The 23,821-nt window shown below is 46.4% G+C and overlaps 1 protein-coding gene across 4 annotated transcripts in view; it reads right to left on the bottom strand.

Moving 5' to 3' along the window:
• Positions 1 to 23,821, bottom strand: part of DIXDC1 (DIX domain containing 1) — a 69,032-nt gene that overhangs the window by 18,318 nt on the left and 26,893 nt on the right. For 3 of the 4 annotated variants that reach the window (XM_057749635.1, XM_057749636.1, XM_057749634.1), the window contains exons 3-14: positions 21,005 to 21,130; positions 18,023 to 18,254; positions 17,336 to 17,443; positions 11,856 to 11,968; positions 10,279 to 10,427; positions 7,509 to 7,598; positions 5,738 to 5,791; positions 4,308 to 4,358; positions 1,717 to 1,821; positions 1,314 to 1,367; positions 370 to 462; positions 219 to 290 (exon numbers count right to left, since the gene is read on the bottom strand). In XM_057749635.1, the coding sequence (XP_057605618.1) occupies positions 219 to 290; positions 370 to 462; positions 1,314 to 1,367; positions 1,717 to 1,821; positions 4,308 to 4,358; positions 5,738 to 5,791; positions 7,509 to 7,598; positions 10,279 to 10,427; positions 11,856 to 11,968; positions 17,336 to 17,443; positions 18,023 to 18,254; positions 21,005 to 21,130 (1,247 nt within the window). Of the gene's footprint in view, positions 1 to 218; positions 291 to 369; positions 463 to 1,313; positions 1,368 to 1,716; positions 1,822 to 4,307; positions 4,359 to 5,737; positions 5,792 to 7,508; positions 7,599 to 10,278; positions 10,428 to 11,855; positions 11,969 to 14,603; positions 14,726 to 17,335; positions 17,444 to 18,022; positions 18,255 to 21,004; positions 21,131 to 23,821 lie in introns of those variants that run through there. The other variant, XM_057749637.1, reaches the window with a different exon arrangement.

A 23,821-nucleotide genomic window follows, 5' to 3' on the forward strand; every position in this document is an offset into this window, starting at 1 on the left:
GTTCAGAAGTTTAGCAAATTAAGGTACACAGTGTCAAAAAGTAATAAAGTTGGAATTTGAAACCAGATTTTCTTATCCCAGAACCTGCACTGTTAACCTCCTCACCAGACTGCCTCCGGACAAACTGACCTGTGGGGTTGGTCCAGTCCCAAGTCAGTAACAGCATCCCCCTCTTTGCCCCTGTAAACGTGGGAGGGAGACCCCGAGCGGGAGGTTACCTCCTCTGCCTCTCTTTTCACACAGTGCGCCAAGAGGACATCTTTGTGTTCCAGCTCCCGCTCCAGATCCACCTGCAGATCAGACACTCCATTAGACAAGGACGTCTTCAGGGCAGAGGGCAGGGGAGTCAGGGGCCGCATGTGTTCCCACCTGCTGGTAACTGGCTTCAGAGAGCTTCCGAAGTGCTTCTTCCAACTTGGCTTGGTGCTGCTGCAGCAGGCGATCCTTCTGCCCCAGCTCTTTCTGCAACAGAGACACAGCTTTCGGAAGTATGGCAAAGCCAAGGACATCTAACGGTTCACCTTTTGTGAGGCAATTTCCACCTGAGGAAAGCAGAGCCTCAGAAGGAACAGTCCTTTCCTCAAGCTGCACAGGAAGACATTACACACCGCAGGAGCCTCACGTGGAGCAAAGGATTCTGGGAAAGGAAGGAGGACGGGAAGTACCACCAGCAGGGGTGCCACCACGTGCCATCCCTGCTAGCTAGAGATAAAAGTTAAGGCTGAACGGGACTTTCTAGGTGGCGCAGTGGTTACGAATCTGCCTGCCAATGCAGGGGACGCAGGTTCCATCCCTGGTCCAGGAAGATCCCACAAGCCACAGAGCAACTAAGCTTATGTGCCACAACGACTGAGCCTACGCTCTAGAGTCCATGAGCCAAAACTACTGAAGCCCTCAAGCCGAGAGCCCATGCTCCACAATGGGAGAAACCACCACAATGAGGAGCCCGTGCACCACAATGAAGAATAGCCTCCACTCACTGCAACTAGAGAAAGCCCGCGTGCAGCAGGAAGACCCAGCACAGCCAGCAAATAAGTAAACAGATAGATAGATAGACAGATAGATAGACAGATAGACAGATAGATAAATTTACATAAAGACTGAACTGAAGTTTCCAGACTCCTGGTTCTGTGTTCCTTCTAGCCATGCTATCTACCCTCAGGGTTAGTGAATCAAGGCAACTCAGAAAAGGATTTCCTTGCAGAGAGCAAGGGTGAGAACAGAGTACTTAAGCGCTCTCTGAACAACAGCAACAACAGGCTGTTCACAGAAGGTCAGATGGAAATAATCTCCAAGCTGATAAACATTCTTACTTTATATTCTCCCAAGAGCTGATTCCTCTCATCTAGCTTCCTCTGCAGATCCACCTGCAAGAAGGATAGGAAAGACTTCGTTGGTGTGGAGGTATTGTCTTCCAACCCAGTAGGAAGCCAGCTACTTAGTAACTGGAGTTGACGTTGGCAGTTACAGCATACAGCACAGAAAGGGCATGTCTATGGTAAAAACACACAGACGCTCTCCACATCTTCAGTGAGATAATCAGACTGCAGAACCACAACGCAGCCTCAGTGTCTCAGTGCCCTCAGAGTTGAAGGGCTTGAGGCCAGTGTGGTGTGGGCTTTCACCTAGGAGCAGAGAGGAGTCTGACGGGGAACAGACCTAACAGGACTTCATTTTGCTACCTGGGGCTCAGTGAAGTTCACTCTTCCAACTCACGTTCTGGTTGTGCAGCTCATCTCTGTCCATATTTGCCCTCAGTAGCTCTTGTTTAAGCTGAAGGACAGACGTGTCCTGCTGACTCAGCCTCTGCTGCAAGGCATCCTGGGGAGAAAGCACACTCACCACTGTGGTCCCACCTCATCAATCGGCCAGTTATTACTAAACTGGGAGACGAGAAGAGTACAGGGTCTGGCCACAAGGAGACAAGCAGGAATTTTTCTGTTCCCTTTCAGCACCCTAGAACCTAAAGGAAAATCCTACCCATTGTCCCACCAAGCTGATGGAAACCTGATATTTTCCCTCCATCCATTACTTGCCCCTATATTCCACTGCGTTGCTGACAGCATGATGGCCTAAAGGAAGAAGAAATGGCCTTTGGGATCAGACAGGCCTAGTCTCAAATTACACGTCTACCACTTGCTTTTGTGACAGTGACCTTGGACAATGCACTCTCCTTCCTCCCTCCCTGGCTTTCTTCTCTGTATCTTGGGCCTATAAATACTCAATCTAGACGAACTCTTTTGTCCTAGAGGGCTGGGCCCTATCACTGCCTGATACCCTGTACATACAGAAGCCCTGGAATCACTCCCACCGTGCCTTCCAGAGACCTGCTCCTGCCCTGCCTCCACTGCCTTCCAGTGCCTAGTCTGCACCAGGATTTCCACATTCAGAAATGTTCTTAGACCGATGGTTCCTCTTCCCAGTGTCACAGGATCCTAGTAGCTTTAGGCTATCTTTCTCTTAGCTTGGAACATCTTGGTTCCCACCAGGCCTCAGACAAGGGGGGTTGTACACACTGACTAAAATGATTAGCTGTGTGTTTTATAGATACTGAAACCCCCACCAGGTGGAAGAAGTTAACGACATGATGACCAGACTGTAGCCATGACGTAAGCTGCCACAATTCCAAGAACTGGCCTCAAGGAAATGGGAACAAATCAACCCTGGAACTGAAAATTAACTGTACTGAAAACAATCAAGATGATGCTGATTAGACTATCACACGGCCAATCTTAAGACGACTGTCAGAGCTGACTGTGCTGTTTCTGCATGTAGCCCCCTCCCTCCATCTATAAAAGCTCTTGCCCACTGACTGTCAGTGGTGGGGGAAGTTGGGCTTTGGACAAGAGTCCGCCACCCCCCCACCTCACCCCCCTGCCCAAAATAAAGCAAACGTTCATTTCCACACAAAAAAATTTTTTTAATTAAAAAATAAAAAAAATTTAAAAAATGATCAGCTATGACATGATCCTCCAACCACGGTGGCTTAAAGGGAACTAACGGGCTAGAGCTCCATCCCAGGGGATCTGCCCTGGCTTTTCTCTCTTCACAGACTGCAAAGAAGTGGTGCAGGCTCTGGAGGCTGTGGGAGCCCATTTTTAACTATGCTGTCTGCCACGACAGTACATGGCAAGGCGGTCTAAGACACCCACGGTGCCAGTGGTTCGGAGGGATGTTTCCCAAAGTGTGCTCCATAGGATGTTAATAGGTGTTACATGGGAGACAAAGCGCTTCTGCGGTTAATGGTCTAACATTTTTTAGGCCAACATCTTTACAACAGACCTGCTCTGGTCCTTTAATATGCTGTTATTTACTGTGACTCCTCAAGCCTGTAGAACACTGCTTCTTACTTGAGCACGGATCATGCTATTTTCTGGTATCTCAAAGGACTAAGACTACAGAATATACTCTGGAAAATGCTACTGAGTGACACCCTGGTCTAGCCCGTGAATGGGAGTACAGAGAAGAGGGGAAACGCAGCAGCTTCAGGACATCTTTTTCCACTTCTAGGTATTCATTCAGCACACAGCCTCCTACTTGCGTGAAATAACATATAAGCAAGATTATTAGCTAGAGCACTGTTTGTATAGCAAAAGGCTGCAAATAACCAGGAGACTATCAATAGGAACTGATGAAATGAATTATCCTATGTACACACATCGGAGTACTAAGGTCTACGTACTGAAACAGAACGATCTCCAAGACATGCTGCTAAGTGAAAAGAGCAACATGTCAAACTGGATTAATAGTATATAATTATTTGGGGGAAAATTATATACCTACACATTTGGTAATAACTGATAAGTTGCCTCCAAGAAAGAGAACTAGGTGAGGGGGAGGACAGGGCCGGAAGGCAGAGTTTTCAAGGATTATTCTTTTGTATCTTTTTAACTTCAAACCATTTGAATGTTATTAACTATTCAAAACCTGAGTAAATTACAATTTTTGAGAATGTATTCTTTTTAGAACTGAAGAAAAATGACAAAAAACTGAAACTGAAGGAAACTGTAATAACTGATTGTTTTCACACACAGAGACAGTCAAGGTGGCAGAGGGAAGTGACAGCACCATGAATCATAACCACCAGAAATAAGCCTCAGCAAAGCAAAGGTGTACTCCTCCACCTGTCTCCCTTCACATCCACAAAGCCCTCTCTCCACCACACCACGGAGTCTGTGAAAGGCCCCATCGGGTGTACACAAGAAAAGACTACAGGACCCAGCTAGTCCCCCAGGACCCACTCTCATCCATAGACTGCTTTACTTTGCAGAGAGTTTATTTGAAGAGTTAAATGTCTTTCTTTTTACCTTTATCCCCTGTAAGTTTCTGGCTTCTTGTTTATATTTCAGCAGCTCCTTCTGCAAACCAAATATAGTTAGATCAGATGGTAGCATCTGGGGTGCTTCAGAAGCATTGCCTCGTTCTGTCAGTAAGAACACAAAACTCAGATACCCATTCCAAGAAAAATCATCCCTCTGCTGAGGCAGAAGGCAGGTCTGGTCTAGTAAACAGAAAAGGCTGACCCACAGAAACAATCAGGACCCATCCCATTCTTCCCTGCGGCACCCAGGCTCAGCTGCCCAGCTACCCAGGCTCCACTTGCCAAGAAAGAAGATATCACACATTCCTACAGGTTCTCATTCCTGTATTTAGCAATCCTCACTGACAGGGAAACAATCATAAATCATAATAAACTAAACCCCTCTCACTGAAATACATGATCATGTCTTAATATGCCTACCCCCAATTTCATGGAATAATTATCTTCATTTTTAACGCTCAGAAAGGGTTAGAGTGTTTCTGTTCTCCAAGAGGGTATTGTCCTTTATGGACCAAATGAAAACACACTTAGCCCAATAATAAAATACTTAGTTAACCCTCCCTTACAATAGATTATGACTGTTACCAGGAAGGAGAATTTAGGAGAGGAACACCCACAACCCAGACTCTAGAACACCCACAACCCAGACTCTACTCTTTTCTTTTCCTACTGCATCCCGTCAAGAGTTTGGAATTAACATGTCTAAAATGGGGGTTCTTCACCTGGACTACACAGATGGGCTCCAAAGTTACTCCAATCAAAATTCAAGTCTCTGAGTGGGTGTGCGTGCTTTCATGCAAATTTTTGGGGAGAGGGTTAATGGCTTTAGCCATATACTTATGACTTCAAAAAAGCTAAGACCCACTGACCTAAAAGAATTCTGGGAAGTATTCATTAAAAAAAGACTGTACAAGACCACTGTTAATAATGCTGTACCATATATTTGAAAGTTACAAGAGAGCAGACCTTAAAAGTCCCATCATAAGAAAAAAAATTGTAACTATGTATGGTGACAGATGTTAACTAGGCTTATTGTGATTATTTCACCATATACACATATGTTGTATACCTGAAACTAATATAACATTATGTCAATTATTTAAAAAATGACCATACTGATATCAGATCCATTGTTTATTTTAATTAAAATGATAAACAATATGAAACACTTCAAACATGTAGAAAGGTATAAGCAATAATAACATAGATACCTATTACTCACCACCGAGATTAAAAAGGTATTACCTTCTTGCCATATTTAGGACATCTCTCTCTCTTTCAATCAAAGACATAATACAGATACAGCCCAAGTCTTGAGTCTGCATCCTTCCCTGCTCCCCATTACTGTCCTGAAGTTTGTGTGCAAATATTCCCATAATTTTTTTCAAAGGGTAAAATGTGCATTTCCTGACATACCTTTAGGTCCTGATTCTCCTCCATACTCTGATCCAGACGACTTTGGATTATAATCTGAATATAAGGCAGAAAGAGATGTACCTGTGCTGTAAACTTCAGAGGTCATTCATTCAACAGATATTTATTGAGCAGTTACTAGATGCTAGCCCTGTACTGTGGCTACAAAGAACAGGAAACAGTTCCTGCCCTCCGGTGGACGCATACGGCCAGGGTGGTATGAGCAGACGAATACTGATAAAGCTCAGAATGAGTATGTGTGTACTGTGTGCAGGGGGTTGGGCAAGGGGAACGAGACATGACAAGAGATGAAGCTCGAGAGGAAAATGGAGCAGAATCATGAAGGCCAATAAGGGCAAAGGGAACTGATGAAAAGTTTCAGGCAAAGGGATGACAAAATCAAGTTTGCTCTGAAGTTACACTATTCTTGCTGTTTTATAGAAAATGAATTAGAGGAGGACAGGAGAGGAATCAGAAAAACCACAGAAGGTTAGAAGGCCACCAGAATACTGGATGAAGGCCTGAATTAAGGTTGCAGCTGTAAGGATGGAGAAAACTGGATGAAGATATTGAAAAAGTATACTGATAAACTTGGTGACTAATAGGATTTAGAGGGAAGGGCCACAAAGGATTCAAGGACGGGATTCAGATTTGTTTGGGTAGATGGACAGTGATAAAAGACCAGAAACCTAAAGGACAAGTAGCTTGGGGGTGGGAAGAGAAGGGAGAGTAAGCTGTTTAATTTAGGACTCACTGAAACGGAGGTGCTTAGGGAACACACAGTGGAGAGAATCAGCAGGCAGGTGCACGCTGCACTTACGACTGCAGAACTCCATGGAGGGAGCTAAGCCACACATAAATATTTGAGAGGCAACGTAAGAGACAGGTGGGAAGTGAGTGGAGCCATGGCAGCAGGTATGACCCAGGTAAACATACAAGGTAGAAGAGGGCCCAGAGTAGAACCCTGAGGGGCAGCAACATTTAAGGCACAGCAGAAAAAGAGAAGTTTCAAAGGGGATGTGAACTAAGAACGCCCCTGCCAAATCAGTAAATAAAGGCAGCCGTCAAGCCACCGCAATACAGCTGCCCAGGTGAGCCCTGAGGGAGCTTAGGGGGGAAACAAAGCCCGCCCGCATCCAAGCAGCCAACTGCTGCAACCACCCTTGAGGAGCCTCGGGATGGGAAAGCACAGGATCCTGGCCCCAGATAACTGAGGTACACATCAAAGGAATGACTTCAGTGAGCCCAGACTCTTGCACCATCCCATACACAGAAAAGCGCTAAACTCCTTAACTTGGGATGTCTGGTTTTCTTTTATTAATAATAATCTTTTGATGTTCCGACTACCTGGTTTTGTTGCCAAACTCCTATGTATCCTGGCTTCCTCCCTTCCTTTTTGGAGCAGTCTCTCAGAATAGTCTGAGATACTGTGTCCCGGGCTTAAGTCCTCAGTTTTGTCCACCGAATAAAACACAACCCTCAACTTGGAGGCTGTGCATTTTTATCAGTCGACAGGGACCTGAAAGTAAACTCCACGAGAAGAGGGTCTGAGGTCTGATCTGTCATTCCTGTGTCTCTGGCTCTTTGAAACAGTGACTGGCACATAGTCAGCATGCAATAAGTATTTGTGGGGGAAAGGAAGAGTAGTCATATACGAGGAAAGCCAGAAGAGCTGAAGTCAGGGAAGAGAACACTTAAGACGGCACAGATGAGTACATAAAGCAAACACTCAAATCAGATTATTCACTGTCCAGTCACAAAAGGAGGAGCTCACCAACTGTTCCTCGGGATTGACTCCTGGTTCACAGAGGGCCAAGGGCCTCTCCTGTTCATCTTCAGGTAAGGATCCACTGAGCAGTAAGGCCTGGACAACCAAAAGGCAGAAAGAAACTTAACCCCTATCAGATGACAGAGTCTAGAGTTGGGCTTGGTAGGCTCATCCCAAAATGAAACCACAACTGGGCTTCCTCTAGAAATCTCCCTGGTAATCGTGGACCCTTAGATACCTCCACCTGCTCATCCTGAATCTGTCTGGAGTGCCTTCTGTCTGCCCCATGCTCCGGGCCTCTTTCATCTCTCTGGACACACCTGAGTCCTCTGCTCCAAGGCTCCTTGGCCCCAGAAAAAATTCTAAAAGTAAACTTTCCTTTCAGAAGTGACATTTCAAACCAGAGCTGTTCAAACTGAATTTTACCAGCTGGAAAGTAAACTAAAAAAAGTGTAGAATTATCCTGGCTTAGAAAAGTTTACTATAAGGAATTATTTGGAATACACTGAGAGCTCAAACTTGGGTTTGTTTGATTCTTGTTTGATTTAATAATTCTGCATTTTTGCTCCCTAGGGCAACCTGGATAGAACAGGAAGGAAAACATACTTGCAGAGAGGTGCCTGTATTCATTTCAAGGCCTCACACCAGGCTGTGTTTTCGTTTGTTTTCATTTCATTTCACCCCTCATCAGAATATGGAGGGGGATGTGTGCAGATTCACTTTGAGGCTAAGGAAGTCTGCCTCTCCCAGGGTCCTGTATCTAACATTGTAGTCATAATCTGTAATCTTATTCTTAAAGAAGGCCCCCAAATGGTGTATTTTAGAACCCACAAAACTTGGATCTACCCTGCAGGTAGGTATTATGAGACCTATGGGCTCAGTGAAAGACTTAAAAATCTATCAGCATTTTGCATCATGATTTTTTTCTCAATCCAATCCAAAGAGAAGAGATACAGAGGTTAAATCTTATTTCAATAATATAAATTACATCATAAATGTTGGTATATAAAAACATTTTAAAATCCAGCCACTAGCAAGTCTACCAAGTACTAATTAATAATACAATTTTAGTCAACTGAATGGATTTGTTTATCCCATGGAATTGTGGCAAGAGGCACAGACAAACGTAAGAGGCTGCCAGGCCACAGGGAGCTGGGGGAGAGACACTGCAGAAATACTGACTCGAAGGGCAAAGTGTTCACCGGGCCCTAATAAGGTACACTAGCAAGTCAGAAATCCCGGACGCGGCTCAGCGTGCAACTTGTTCAACACTGAAAGAGTTAAGAAGCCCAGTGGATGCTCTGAGCCCCATTGTATTCTGTAATAGAACTGAATTCTCATTGTGATCATGTGGCTGAGTTAAAATGCCTCTGTTTGCAGGGAATACTAGGATGCTGACTTTCTGCTGGTTGATTCTTTTCCTCTTCTGTCTAATCTGCCATGGGATTTCTCCCAGACTGAAAAATGCAAAGCAAACTGAAGACCAAACTGATGTATATCTATGTTTATATAATGAAATTATCCTGGGAAAAACCTGGTTGAGTATAATCCCAAAATCCTCCATGCTTTAATCCTTCCTATTAAAGGACAACACAAAAAAACCATTCCATTAATTACACCATTCCTTACTGCAGTGACAGAGAAGGGAACTAAAAAGCAGACATTTAAAAATACAGAGCAAATGGGGGAAGAGCAGCAACTCTCCTTGGGAATGTTTAGGCAGTAAACATTCCTCCAACCCCTCTCGGTTCCTGGGGCACACATTATGCAAGCTGTTTTACCACTGCACCAATCCCCCTTTTACTCTAGGAACCCTTTGTGTCCCCACCTAGTTGCTGGCTGGCTGGGAGCACGCCCTCCACTGCCTGCCGGCTGCCAGAGCCACTCACATAATATGGGCTTTGTTTACGTGGCCATAAATATTTGACAATTCAGAAGCAGTGCAGCTCCCAGCACAAACAGAAAGGAATATTCCTAGGCAATTTCAGGGTCATCAGAACACTATGAGGGCTCCCCAAACAGGGACAGACACGCAAAGACAGAGGATTGAGGAGGGTCTTTAGGGTAGGAACTAAGTCAAGTGGGTCAGCTGGCCTCTAGGGGAGATTTGCTGGCATGGAAGGTATAAAACTGAAGGACTTTGTTGCTCCTCTACCTGATCATTATGCCTTGGTGTCCACTTACAAATGCATTAAGAATGAGCTAGATCCCTTCACTAGACTCAGGTGGAGACCTGCGGCATTACTGGCATGTAGAGCCTTCCTGATGGTGGATTCCTAGGAGACAACCCTGACTCTTAACAACGCCATTCTTTGGTGAAAGCGGCTATTGCAGGTCTGTGGCTGCAGACGGGGGAGAGACCCACCCACCAAACAGAGGGCCAGAGTGGAGGTTTGGTGGGGTGGGTATGCTCCCACGCTCGCAGGACCCCTAACAGCTGTGCTGTCAACAAGAGTCCATGAGGCCCATTTAAACGTCCTCACGTGTAAGGGACATTCTGCTCCTGGTGCACTACCCTCGCTATCTAAACTCTCTAGTCAACTCCAGCCTCACACAAAACCGAGTCAGTTTTCTTTCAACTGATCGAGTGACTTAAAAATAATAAACAATTGGTCCGGGAATTCCCTGGCAGTCCAGTGGTTAGAATTCGGTGCTTTCACTGCTGTGGCCCAGGTTCAATCCCTGGTCAGGGAACTAAGATCCACAAGCCACATGGAGTGGCCAAAAAAAGAAAAGAATTGGTGCACCAAAGACAAACCATAAGGAAAAGAGTTACCTGTAATCCTGATATCATTTTCTTGGCTTCCTCCATTTCTTTTTCCAAATGTTCTTGTTGTTCCAACAGCTGTTCTTCCCATGAAGTCTCCAGGTAGGTCCGGGGGCTGCCTGGTCTCCAGTCCCGGGATAATGGAGAGTCTGTCTCCTCTACAAGAGGAAAGGAGGGAGTACAGTTCATGTTGAAGAAAACTGAGTTCCTGGCAGAAAGCATTCACAGTCCTCAGCCGGGCGGCATGCACAGAGCCAGGTCACCTGCCTTCTGAACCTGCCCTCACTGCACAGACTGGACTCTCCACCAGGTGGGGTTGTGAGACAGAGAGAACTGGCCATTGACTCCGACACCAGGCTCATGGGAGCAGTGCTTACTCTGTTGGGGTCCATCATCCATGCTCTTTAGAAACTTAAGGAAGCAATGAGACTTCCTGCCCGGGAATCTTGGTACGGGAGAGATTTTACTCTTAATTCTCTAGAACTGGCTTTCCTAGAGCTTGATCCTGCCAGCTACAAAGGGAGACGCTGTCAGATGCAATGAAAACAAAATTCCTGGTGGTTGCTCTGGAGCTTCAGAAGGGAGACCTCAACTCAAATTCCTCTGACCATTCTTGTTACGACTGAACCCCTTTCACATATAACATTGTGTGTCACAAAGGAAACAAACCAGTCAAAGCATACGTGTACAAACTGTTTCATCTTTCCCTTTCTCTTTCTCTCTCCGGTTTTACTTCCCTGTCTTTACAGTCTCTATGTTCTGATCATTCATAAGAACGAACGCAGTAAGTATCATCCCTCTGGGTTGTCTGATTAAACGAGGTAACCTATGTGCAGGGCCCGTGGTGCCTGGCTCAGAGCTAGCACTCTGCAAAGGCTTCCTTCTCTCTCCCCAGGGTCCCAGGAGTTTCTTACTCGGTAACAAGACTGACTTTTCAGTACTAAGGCCATGGCTCGGTGGGGAGTAGAATAAGAAGAATTTAATTCCACTTTTCCTTCAGAGGGCTTCAGTTTCATTATATGCCTTATATGCAAATACAACGCTAAGTCTTGTGCTTTGCTTCTTCCATGCTTTTCTCTGTGTTTATGTAAGAAAAAGGAGATCAACTGAGACAGAGGAAGGAGAAGTCTAAACAAAGGGAACTTTGTGGTCCTTTCTGTAGCCCTATTACGAAACATGATGTAGACCTGCTCTCCACTGTATGTTCTCACACACGCCTCAGCTCCTACTATATATTCCTGGCCCCAATTTAAGCTAGAGAAGTACTGAAATTATTGGCATAACACAGAAATAATAAATACTGTTTACTTGAGTAGGCTTCTGACCATTTCAAAGTCGTGTCCTAATCATAGGCAGCCGGCTGATGAACAGCCTGTCTACACTGCTGCCGGATATTTGACAGCTAGTACATCAGAAGTGACAATCTGTGAGAGGATACTACATTCACTGGTTCCAAAGCATTAGCACTCTCTAGAGTAGACCCTGCACCCAGAGGATACGGAGGGAGAAGGCCAGGGAAACAGTCAGAACACCCAAACTCTTCAAGCTGTTCCTTGAGCCAACCCAGGCAGGCTGAGAAATAGTACCTGTTCTGTTCTCTATTCCTTCAGTGGGAATAATTACGAAGTCTGCCTTCTCCTCCGACTGGGTTATAATGGATTCGCTCTTTGCACTGTGGACAGGACTGGGGGAAGTCAGGCTGTAACAGAAGGAAAAGTAAGAGAAACAATTGCTGCAAACACTTGTTTAGAAGCCAACTTTCCTAATTTATCTCAGAGACATGTTCTTATTCATCTAACTCCTACTGCCCAACACGGTGCCTGGCCTAGCAAGAACAAATATTTGTTGAATGAATGATGAGCTTGTTGAAAGAATGAAATGAATGTTGAATGAATGAATGACCCAGTCCCAGGAAGTCTTTTCCACGACAAGGCTGCCTGTCAGCCTAATTCACTGAGAAGAGATTTATCAGAAGGGTGGATAATCTAGCATTTTAAAGAACTCTTAAGTTTTGTTTGGTCTGGCTTTTTGTTTTTGTTTTTTTACTTACCACCACCACCACCTCTTCCACCAGCATCCCTGGGACCAATTTCAGAGACTGATGTAGTATGTATTTTAGTAGCTCTGGGAGCTGGAAGGAAAATCTAATTCCAATACACTGGTCTTTCATAGACACGTGCAATACCAGCAGAGTAATCATGGCAGATCCGCTCTGGGCTGATTCCAAAGGAGGGGATGGTGTGGAGGGTGCCTCTGAGGGGAGAAACTGCTGGAGTATGGACAGTGCCAGGCTGGGCAAAGGGGGATTTATACACAACAAAGCTGGGATATGATACAGAAAAGGGTAATCTGTCAAAAGGGGAAAGACCTGCTAGGGGATGGTAAAGGTTTACTTGCTTTACTGCCCTCAAAGAGTTCTTCATATCTCTACCACACTATTTTCAAATTGTCATCAGAAACCGTGCAGCAATTCTGAAATTCTAGTGTGACTACTAGCCTTGGAAGGAACTGTTTGCATTTTTAGGGAAGCAGAATTTTAAATCCCCAGAAGCAAATCCATAGGACATGATGGGAATATGAGGCTGATGCTTCCATCTGAAGAGTCCTCTTTCTTTGCACCGCACCTTGAGAACATCAGCACTGAAACAATCTCAGGGGTTGTGGGGTCTGCAGGCCCAGCCCCCTCTCAGGAATTCTTTCCAAATCCATCACCCAGACAACAGTGAAAGTGTCTTGGATTCACTGACCCACTTAATGTGCCCCTGAAGTCTCCGAGGCTAATCCTCCCAGCCACGATCAGGAGTTAACATTTCATCTTCCTAGAAACCACTAAAAACAAGAGCCAAGCACAGTGGAGGTAGCCAGAGATTTCAAAAATCTCTGAAATGGCCTGAGAACTAGTGTCTCAACCACCTCACTGTCCAGAGTTTTGGGCTTTGGTGGGAATGACCTCAACCAGTAATACACTCTCAACCCTATTAGAATCACAGAAAAAAATTTAGTTTTTTGCTTCTTCAAATTAAAAAAAGTCGCTTAACTATAATCTATAGATCTACAACCCAAACAGGCAAGATGGGTGGAGAGAGGCAAGAAGTGGTATTTAGGAAAGGTAATTGCTTTATATAACTCTTATCCATCTTTCACTACTTAGGCAATCTGACTTCCAGGCCAACATGAATGAGCCTCTGGAAAAGCACTAGTCTAAGGGTATTGTCATTCATAAGAACAGATTTATGACTCTTCAGGCCTCAGCATCCGCCTTCTTATAGAAATGGGGATCCAAGTAGAGAAAGAGGCCTGCACCAGCTGGTCTTCTTTGAAAAATGATAAGACAACACTTTCTCAGCTGACAAGGTGCTATGGCTGACACGTTTCCTTGCCTGCATTTGGCTGGACCACAGAGGGTATGTGTGAGACGAAGGGGGTGGGGGGTGGGAGGAGTGGTGTGAACCTAGGATGCGGGAAAACTGCTTTCCTAAAAGCAGAGACGCATGCTCAGCTCCACAGGCTCCCTCCTAAGTGAGCTGTCTCCCATATAAGGGCAGAAGGAGGCGGATGTCTGCATACCCAACCCCACTGGGGGAGTGGCAGAGCAGCCAAAGGAAAACAACATTTCTCTTTCTTGAACTGGGGTTGCCAGTGTGTGAGGCCACAGAGAGGTAAAACCATGAAACTAACTGGCCAAATCAAAAGATCAAGGATCCCAGGAAGAAAAATCCTGAGGCACATGTGGGAGCAGGCACCTTGCGGCCTCCCCAAGAAGAACCTCACGGATGAGGATGGAACACTAAATCCTCTGCCTCCAGTCAGACAAAAGTATTTTAATGCTAATTAATTATATGATTTAGGCTCTCCCTGATTAGCTTAAAAATCCTATTTTATAAACAAGTAATCCCCTACTTGACAAGTCAAAGAGCAACCGATTACAAATCAGGTCTGACCAATGCATTATGAATTTCCACAGGTCTACCATCTCTCCAATCTTAACTTATCAGACAAACAATCTCCCAGAAAAGATACCTTCAAATCAGAATCAAATCAGTTTGTTTGGTTTTTTTAAGGGGTACTGGGCAGTAAGAGTTCTATTCCATCCTGAAGTGCCTCCTTCAGCACAGAGAGACCAGACGGCGTCAAGGGCCATTCCTTCCCCTATGCTGGCTGCAGCTTCCTAAACCCCCTGTATGTTACAGTGACAATCCCAGGCCAGCAGGCTGTTCTCCCCAATACAGCGCCCCCACCGATCCCCGTCTGTCTCCGGCCAACAGCATCCTCCAGTCCTGACCCTGCTCCCACCCAAGCCCCCCACCTCCAAAGCCAAAGTGGCCGCAGCTCACCATTTGACTTGCGTCCCTCCCATGGTCCCCCTCGTGGCTCCGGCTTCAGCAAGTCGGCTTCCCTGGGTGAAGCGGGAGGCTGAGAGTCACAGCGCTCCCTAATTCGGTCATGTCCCCCCGCGCTGGGGCCCGAAGAACGACTCCACGGGCAGGCCAACTACCAGCGCCGCTCGCCCCGGTCCCGGGAGGGAGGAGGCAGAGCAGAGAGGCAGGCGTCTCGGCCCCAGGGACGGGGATGCTCCCGGCCGCTCAGACACTGCAGCGGCCCGGCCTCGGCGGAAGCCGCCTCGCCTCGCAGGCTGCGGGTCCCCTGCAGCGGCATCGCGGTCCCCGCGGCCGCGCGGCTCCGGGCGTGCCCCCGGGCGCAGGCATCTCACCCCATCTCCGACCCACTGGAGAAACGCTGCCGGCGGCTCCGGCTGCGCGGTCGGGTCTCGGGTGGGCGGCGAGCGGGCGGCGACCCCAGCTCCGCACCGCCTCCCGGTCCCGCCCTCGCGACGCCCTCCCCCGCTTCCCAGGCTGTCACACGCGGCCCGGCAGCGCCGGGCTCGGACCCAGGCGGGCGCCCGGCCGGCCCACCGAGCTCCGGGCCGCGCGGGGCGAGGCTGCGGGGCCAGTGGGAGCCCCCGGCGAGGGGAGGGAGGGGCCGCCCGTCGGCAGGGTCCCGGGAGGGGTCTGTGGTCCGCGTTGGTATGGAGAAGCCCAGACCCGACAGCGGTGCCTTCTCTCCTCTGACCCCTGCCTTCGTGGGCGCGGAGGTCTGGGTGGGTCTAAGCCGGCTCCTCGCGGGAGGGGGCTCCCCCAGAAACCAGCCGAACGCCTGTCTCCCCCCACCTTCCCCTCGGGCGTTTCATGTGTTCTTTTTACCCAACTAAGGACCGTTTTGCTTGGATACGGTGAGAGGCTGGCCTGAGGTCCACAGGTCTACGGAGCAACAGGCGGGCAGTCGGGCAGGGCTTTGCCAGGATGTCTCTCAAGGAGAAGGGGGAGGGGATTAGACACGAGGGGCTATCCTATCTTCTGCACCACTCCCCGTTCCGAGTCACATCCCAGGGATCCCCTGGCCTTCATGGACCACTGAGACATTAGTTGAGCTCCCCCTGAGTGTGTGTGTGGGGGGGGCGGGGGGGATGGGGCAGAATGTGCCAGAACCTTCTGGGTCCCGGAGTGTTGACCGAGCATCCCAGAGAGCTGAATGAGAGGTTGGCTTAGAAGAAAATGACCAAATCAGGAAGGGGAGAGAGAGGAAAGCAAACTCTGCTCTGACCCCTCTCCTAGAAAACTGTCACTGCAGCCCGATTTCCAGTGGCCCCCTAATTCACACTGTCTCATACGCCTGCCCCCAGTCTGAATTCTGCCAGTCAGGAAGGAAGCAGGTGCTGTCAGGAAAAAATCCAGACTCTTTTTTTCCTCTCTCTAACTCTGGCAAGCCTATCAGGCACAAAAAACTAAAAGGCCTGAAAGCCATGCAGGAAGCAATAGATCTCATTATACAATGAAATATCCTTTGATTCTGTACCAAGTGATAGACCAAACAGCAAGCAAGGAAGAAATGATTTAGATTCTCAAGAAAAGCACATCTATTGCTTAATGGATACAAGGTTGCCTTTTGGGGTGATGAAAATCTCTTTGAACTGGATAGAGGTGGTGATGGTTGCACAATATTGATGAAGGTACAACATACCACTGAACTGTACCCTTTAAAATAATTAATGGTTAATTTAATGTTATGTGAATTTTAAAAATAAAAAAACACATCTATTAAATGTGAAAATTAAAGTTGAGCAAAGTTACCAGTATATTAAAGTGATGAAAAGAATTCCATATGACCTCAGCAAATTAGAAAACGGTCTGTCCAACTAAGATGGAATTTTATTTGGAAAAGAAATAGGAGGAAGAAAACAAAGACATAAAATACATACATATAAGACAAAGAACAATTGGGCTTAACTAGAACAGACTAACCTGGGTTGAGGTAAGAGAGAAAACGTCATAAAAGCATAAATTAAATATGATTCAGCAATGTAATGAGGTTAGTCAATAAGCTAACATGCCCTGGGGATGTGTTTATAGGAGCATGATTTACATGAGCCAGGAGAGTCGTCTTTTTCTGCCACTATACTTGGCATTGATCAGGCTTTTTTTAGAACACTGGGTCCTGTTTTGCTCTCTGCACTTGGCTTTAAGGGATATAGACAGCCTTTCAGCTAGAGTCACACACGTCGTTAGCCCACTCAAATGTGTACTAATCTGCCACAGTTCCCAGCCCTGTAAATGAAAGCTGGGAATATTCTTAATGCTCTAGGACAACTCTGCTCATTTTCTCTTGCTGTGAGCTTTATACAGCCTCCTCAGGCCATAACTTAGAGTTAGATTCAGGCACAAAGACAGTGCAGTGGAGCGGGCTCTCAAACCCTGGCAGCTGATATGCAAATCTCAGAACCACTGGGCTGGGCCCTGACAGGTCCCAGTCATGCCCCCACGTGGACACAGCTAAGCAATGGCACCGGTATGTGGGAAATGCCCAAACATCCCACCCTACCCTCCTGTCAGCACAAAACCACGAGGCAGTGCTGAGGGGTACCCCTTTAAAGCATAAACCGAGGGAAAGAGAAAGGGCTTCCGGCCTTATTGCCCGTTGCACTGCTGCCTAAAGCCAACGACTCTGAGAATCCCCACGCATCCAGCTTTCAGCTAGGACTGCAGTGGTGAAGAACTGAGGCCACACTCACCTGGAGCAGCTGGACTCGGACGGGGACCTCTGCTGCCCTTCATACTGCTGCACCAGGGCGCGGACGCTCCAGCACGGGTTCTCAATCTCCTCATCCACACTGCCGTTCCTAAAGGCAGAGGGCCAGCAAAGGAGCACGTGTCAGTCCTTCGAGTCAACTCAACAAGTACCGACAGGCGCCACGTGGGGAGCGCTATGGGAAAAGATGAGTGAGGCAAAGCCCCCGCCTTAAGGACACTTGAAACCTAGTAAGAAAGGCAGACACGAAGACCAGCAGTTTCACCAAGCTTTGCACCTCTCAGCAGATGCACAGCCCACAAGGCGTTTCCTGCCACGACTCTCCAGGACAGCCCGGCCTTCAGGGAGAGACTCGGGTGAATCGCGATGTTGCTCTCACATGTATCTCCCAGTGCAGAAAACACACTGTGCCAAAGGCATATATTTAAAACTCTGGGCACCAAAGCGAAAAATTACATATAGGATTCCTGTGCTTTCTGCTAAAGCAAAATAAACATCTGTAAAAGAAAGGGCTTCTTTCCTCTTTTGGAGCACCCTCTCCAACCTCCACACCATGCTCTTTTCTGCAGTGTGGGCTGTGTAGGTGATATTTCCATCTACTGCACTGCAACATTTAAGGGCAGCAGTATCAGAGTGGGTCGAGCTCCCATGCCCTGATTTCCACCCTTACCTCTGTCGGTATCGAAAGACATCCCGTCCTGACCGCGACACGTCGTGGCACACGTCGGCCAGAGCGGCAGCTGCTCCCTGGGCCACGGCAGTGGCACAGTGCGGCTGGTGACTCTGCAGAGGGACTCTGGTGTCCCGTCCTTGGCTCACTGTCCTGCTGGAGCCAGGTTTGAAATGAGCGGCCAAGGCCAGGACCAGCCTCATGATAGACTTCAGGTTGCCTTCCACAATATCTGAGGATGGGAACAGACCGAGAGGTCCTAAGAGGGAGGCAAAGAACTGAGGACCCATTCAGTTACTGTGCATTTGCTAGTGAGCAGGCAAGCAAGGCAGTCAAGGTCTCTGTCCTCAGAAAGCCATGTTCACCACAGAGACAGAAGATTTGAAAGCAATTACAATAAAGCACAATAACGTATGAGAGGAGAAGTACAGGATTCTTGGGGGAGCTCAGAGTAGAAGCATCTTGTGTAGCCTAGAGGGCTCAGGGAAGAACTCCCAGAGGAAGTGAGATCTAAACTAAGACTTGACTGACTAATAGTGGTTTATCAGATGAGGGAAGAAAAGGAAAGAGTTTTCCAAGAAGAGGGAACAGCAGGCATAAGGTCTAGAGGTGAGAGCGCGAAACACCAAGCTGCACAATCCAGTACGGGGGCCACTAGCCACGTGTGGCTGTTGAGCCCTGAAAAGGTAGCTATGGTCTGAACTGAAAGGTGATGTAAGTGTAGTACCAACCTAGTACACACGCAAAAATAGAATAAAAAATCTCATTAAACCTTGGATAAATAAGAAGCTCCTACTGTAGAGCACAGGGAACTATTTAATATCCCGTGATGAACCATAAAGAAAAAGAATACAAAGAAGAAAAAATATATATAACTGAATCACTTTGTTGTAGAGCAAAAATTAACACAACACTGTAAATCAACTATTCAACCATTCGTCAATATAAAAATGTGGGAGGGTTCCCGGGTGGCACAGTGGTTAAGAATCCTCCTGCCAATGCAGGGAACACAGGTTCGAGCCCTGGTCTGGGAAGATCCCCATGCTGCAGAGCAACTAAGCCCGTGTGCCACAACTACTGAGCCTGTACTCTAGAGCCTGCAAACCACAACTACTGAGCTCACGTGCCGCAACTACTGAAGACCATGCGCCTAGAGCCTGTGCTCCGCAACAAGAGAAGCCACCACAGTAAGAAGCCCACGCACCACAACGAAGAGTAGCCCCCACTTGCCACAACTAGAGAAAGCCCAAGTGCAGCAATGAAGACCCAATGCAGTCAAAAATAAAATAAATCTTTTTTAAAAATGTGGGAAAAAAAGGTCATAGAAATGATTTTTCTAAAACCTGTAAGATCTCACCCTCCTCATGATAAATGGGCAACAGATATGAGCAGACAGTTCACAAAAATGAAAAAACAATCTCATTAAACTTGGTACAAAAAATAGAATGCAAAATTTCTCATTCATAGTTTCCTACATTGACTATATGTTGAGCTGATAATATTTTGGATATGTCGGGTTAAGTAAAATACATTATTAAAATTATTTTCAACCATTTCTTTTTCTTTTTCTTAACCGTGGCTATTAGATACATCCAATCACGTATGTGGCTCACAGTAGATTTCTGTGGCGCACACTGTGGAAGAGGAGCAGAGAGCAGTTCAGCAAAGCCTGAGCTCGGAGTTCAGGGGGAGTGGGTGAGAGGTGAGGGGGATGAACCGGAGGTCAGGTCAGAAAGGGCATGGCAAGCTCCAGGAAGGCCTGTGGATTTTGTCCTAAGGGCCCTCGGATGGAGAGGAATGGCATGAGCGTATATATGCTTAGAAAGGTCATTCTGGCTGTGATGCGGAGAGCAGACAGGAGGGGGACAAAAATGGGTGCAGTGGGACTAATTAGGAAACTGTTGCACTTCTCCAGGTAGAAGACAGTGATGTCCTGAAAAGCAGTGTTCCCTCAAAATAGCTGACTTTAATGGGCCAGATCCCCAAGCCCACTCCTCATGGGGACCAGATCAGAGGAATACCTGGCATTCTAAATTTTGTCCTAGAAAAAAAGAGAAATGCAGGCAGAAAATAATATGGCAGGTCTGGTTAACGTAAGGAAATAGGTAAAATTCTATTTTTTTAGTTTCATAGCCTTTTAAACATGCGAGGCTTCCAAAAGGATTGACTGATACCTTCCACAGGGCGCTCTCAAAGGTTAGTATCTGCCCCGCCTGAACGAGCCCAACACAGAGAACACTAGTAACACATGAAAGGAGGGCTCCCTCCTGCCCCCATTCTCATCACAGCCACAGGAGGTCAGGCCCAGGAGCTGATGCTGAAACAGTACCAGATTATAATCAGGTCTATAGAAACACTGAGAGGACCAGGGAGCCTGGGCCTTCTGAGCACACCTATACCCTTTCTTCCCTGCAGCCTGGGCTCAAATAGGATTGAGAGGTATCCTCTTCTGGCCATGTGGCTCCAGGAGAGGGCATGTGCAGAGGTGCAAGAGCCCTTTGATCCTGCCGGGAAATGTTCTGTGATGTTCAAAAAAAATGCTTTAAAATATTTTCCTTTTGGAAAGTGGGTGTAAAAAAAAAGTAGGCTATTACAATTTGAAGTAATAATTGTCATGAAACCCTAGGAACTCAAAAAACATTATCTTCATTTTTGATAACAAACAAGACACCCTAAAATTAATACCACAATTTTATCATTTCTTTTCTGTTAATTTTCCTACACACACTCAAACAAAACTTTATTCAATTAAAACGAATAGAGAACCATCTTCACCCAGGTTTCCAAAGCACCTGGATTTTGGTAATCACTCTGTCCCAAGAGGATAACTTTCTTTATAGAAAAATGATACGTGGTCGTGGGCCTAGTCCTACTCCAGCCGACTCAGAACCCTCAGCTACACAACAGATAGTTCTCCTGAGGGCGGAATCACCAGACAAAGATGAGTGTACTGATCCACCATGCACAAGCTGATGCACTAACCTTTAGCGGAAGTCTGGTGCATACGGATCTTTTTGGAGGCTACAAACTGCAGCACTTTCTCCACATTACTCTTCATCTCCTGTTGGTTACTGGGACTCAGCTGTACCCCACTCAGCTTTTCTCCTGCTGTTAGAATAGAGAAAATATATGAAGTTATGGGGAGGAGAGCTGTCACAGTTTCCTGGTAGCCAGACACAGAGAAAGAGAGTATTTGATGTAAGCACTAAGATTATCTATAAATATGCAAGTGAGTTAGGCCTTGGTGTTTATAATTTGGATGGGGAATAAGAAAATGAGAGCCTTTTGGAGGGCCTTCAAATTTTCACCTCTATTCCCGGAGACCTGTGAAGTTCCTGTGTGTACATTTATTCATTCAACAAACATCCACGGAGCACCCACTGCGTGCCGGACCCTGTTAGCATCAGAGAAACAGTGCTGACCAAAACTTAGTCTGTCTTTCCTCCCATCATAGAGTTTATATCCGCAGGGGTGACAGATGACCAAGTTCACAAAGAAGTGTTCGCTACAATTTCAGATGGTGATAAGTGCTATGAGGAAAAACAAGAGTCATCATGGTCCCTCTGACAACACATCTGTACAGAGACTTGAATCAAGTAAGAGAGGTTACAGTTTGTGGAGGAAGCATTCCAGGCTGAGGAATGTAAGTACCAGCCCCAAGGTGGGAATGAGCTCAGCTTATTCAAGGAACAGCAACAAGACCACAGGTCTGGAGCAGAGAGAGCAAGGAGTCGGGTCCTAGGATAAGGTGGAGAGGTAAGCAAGGCCAGGTCACACAGGGCTTTGGGGACCAGAGCAAAAGAGCAAAGACCTTGAATTTTATTCTATGTGTAATGGACAGCCAACGGAAGGTTTGAGGTGAGGGGGTTACGTGATCTGATTTATGTTTTTAAAAGCTGACTCTGTGAACATAGATTATGTGAAGAGGAAATAGGGAGATTAGCTAGAAAGGAAATGAAAATAGTCAAGCAAGATATAATGATGGTTTGGGAAGAAGCTGAGAGGTGAGAAGTCAGATGCTGGGTACATTTTTAATATAAAACAAACAGCACAGGGACTTCCTTGGTGGTGCAGTGGTTAAGAATCTGCCTGCCAATACAGGGGACACGGGTTCAATCCCTGGTCCGGGAAGATCCCACATGCCATGGAGCAATAAAGCCCATGCACCACAACTACTGATCCTGCACTCCAGAGCCCTCAAGCCACAACTACTGAGCCCATGTGCCACAACTACTGAAGCCCACGCGCCGAGAGCCTGTGCTCCACAAGGGAAGCCACCTCACCGAGAAGCCCGCGCACCACAATGAAGAGTAGCCCCCACTCTCCACAACTAGAGAAAGTCCATGCACAGCAACAAACACCCAACACAGCCAATAAATAAATAAATAAATTTATATATTTAAAAAAAACAGTACATGTGAAGGACTGGATATGATATATGAGGAAAAGAATAGTAAAAGACAACTTCTAAGTGTTCTGCTCTAACAGCTGGGTGAATGGTACTGCGATGTGTTAGTCAGATGAAGAATCTCACAGGACAGAGAGATCAGCGGGGAGAAGGAAAAGTTCTGATCAGGATGTGAAGTGAGAGCTGTTTTCTTTTTTTTCTTTTTTGGCCACATTGCCCAGCTTGTGGGATCTTAGTTTCCTGACCAGGGACTGAACCCGGGCCCTCAGCAGTGAAAGCACCGAATCCTAAACACTGGACTGCCAGGGAATTCCTGGGGCTGCATTTCAGACATCCAGGCAGAGATGTTGAACAGAAAGTTGATATTCATGTCTAGAATTCAAGGAAAAGCTTAGGGCTAAAGATACAAATTTGGGAAGAGCTCACCTAGGGACAGGGAATATATAAGGACTAAGGTCTAAGCCTCTAAGGAGAGCTTCAACACAGAGGCCAGGAAGGAGGAGAAAGCCAGCAAAGCAAACAGGAGAAGCAAGTGAGGAAGGAGGAAAGCTCGAAATCCACAGGGTCCTAGAGACCAAGGGAAGAAGGCGTTTGGAGGAGGAGGGAGTGATCCGCTGTGTCAGATTCTGTTAAGCTGAATGAGGACAGAGGCCTGGCCACTGGATTTGACAAGGCAGAGGCTGTGACCTTGAGGAGAGCAGTTTTGGGGGTTAGGGGGATCAAAAGCCCAATGAGGGTGGGTTAAAGAAAGAATGAGAAACAAGGCAGTGAATTCTGTGAGTTTTTCTGTATAACCAAGTCACAACAGAATGCAGCACTTAAAAACCTGGGTTTGGGGAAAACACGAATACATATTCATATTGCTTGTATATGCATAGAACATCTCTGGAAAAAGAAAGCAAGAAACTACTAACACCGGTTGCCTCCAGAAAGAACAGGTAGCTGGCAGGGGGACAAAGGCAGAAAAATGGCTTTTGACTTTATATCCTCTTGTGCTGTCTGGATTTTCTAACTGATTATACTTCCAGTATAATCTATTCAAATGAATGAAAAATTAAACGCTTACAATGAGCTTTGGAATTAAAGCAGATCTAGGTTTGTATCTCTGCTTTGCCACTTACAGTTATGTGACCTTGTAAAGTTGCTGAACCTTTCTAAATCCCATAAAATGAGTAAAAGAGTAGTACTACCTCACATCAAGGTCATAAATCAATCAAAGTAGCACACTTAGCACGATGCCTGAGATAAAGTACTCAATGAATATAAAGTATAAAGTATTCAATGATTTATACTTATTTTTAAAATAAGTACTCAGTGAATTTACTTATTTTTATAAATTCTCTTTTAAGTTTGTTTCCTGCAAATGGGGTTAGTATTATGTTTCTCAAAGG

Source organism: Hippopotamus amphibius, chromosome 9 (genome assembly GCF_030028045.1).
Source record: "Hippopotamus amphibius kiboko isolate mHipAmp2 chromosome 9, mHipAmp2.hap2, whole genome shotgun sequence".
NCBI classification, from domain to species: Eukaryota; Metazoa; Chordata; class Mammalia; order Artiodactyla; family Hippopotamidae; genus Hippopotamus; species Hippopotamus amphibius.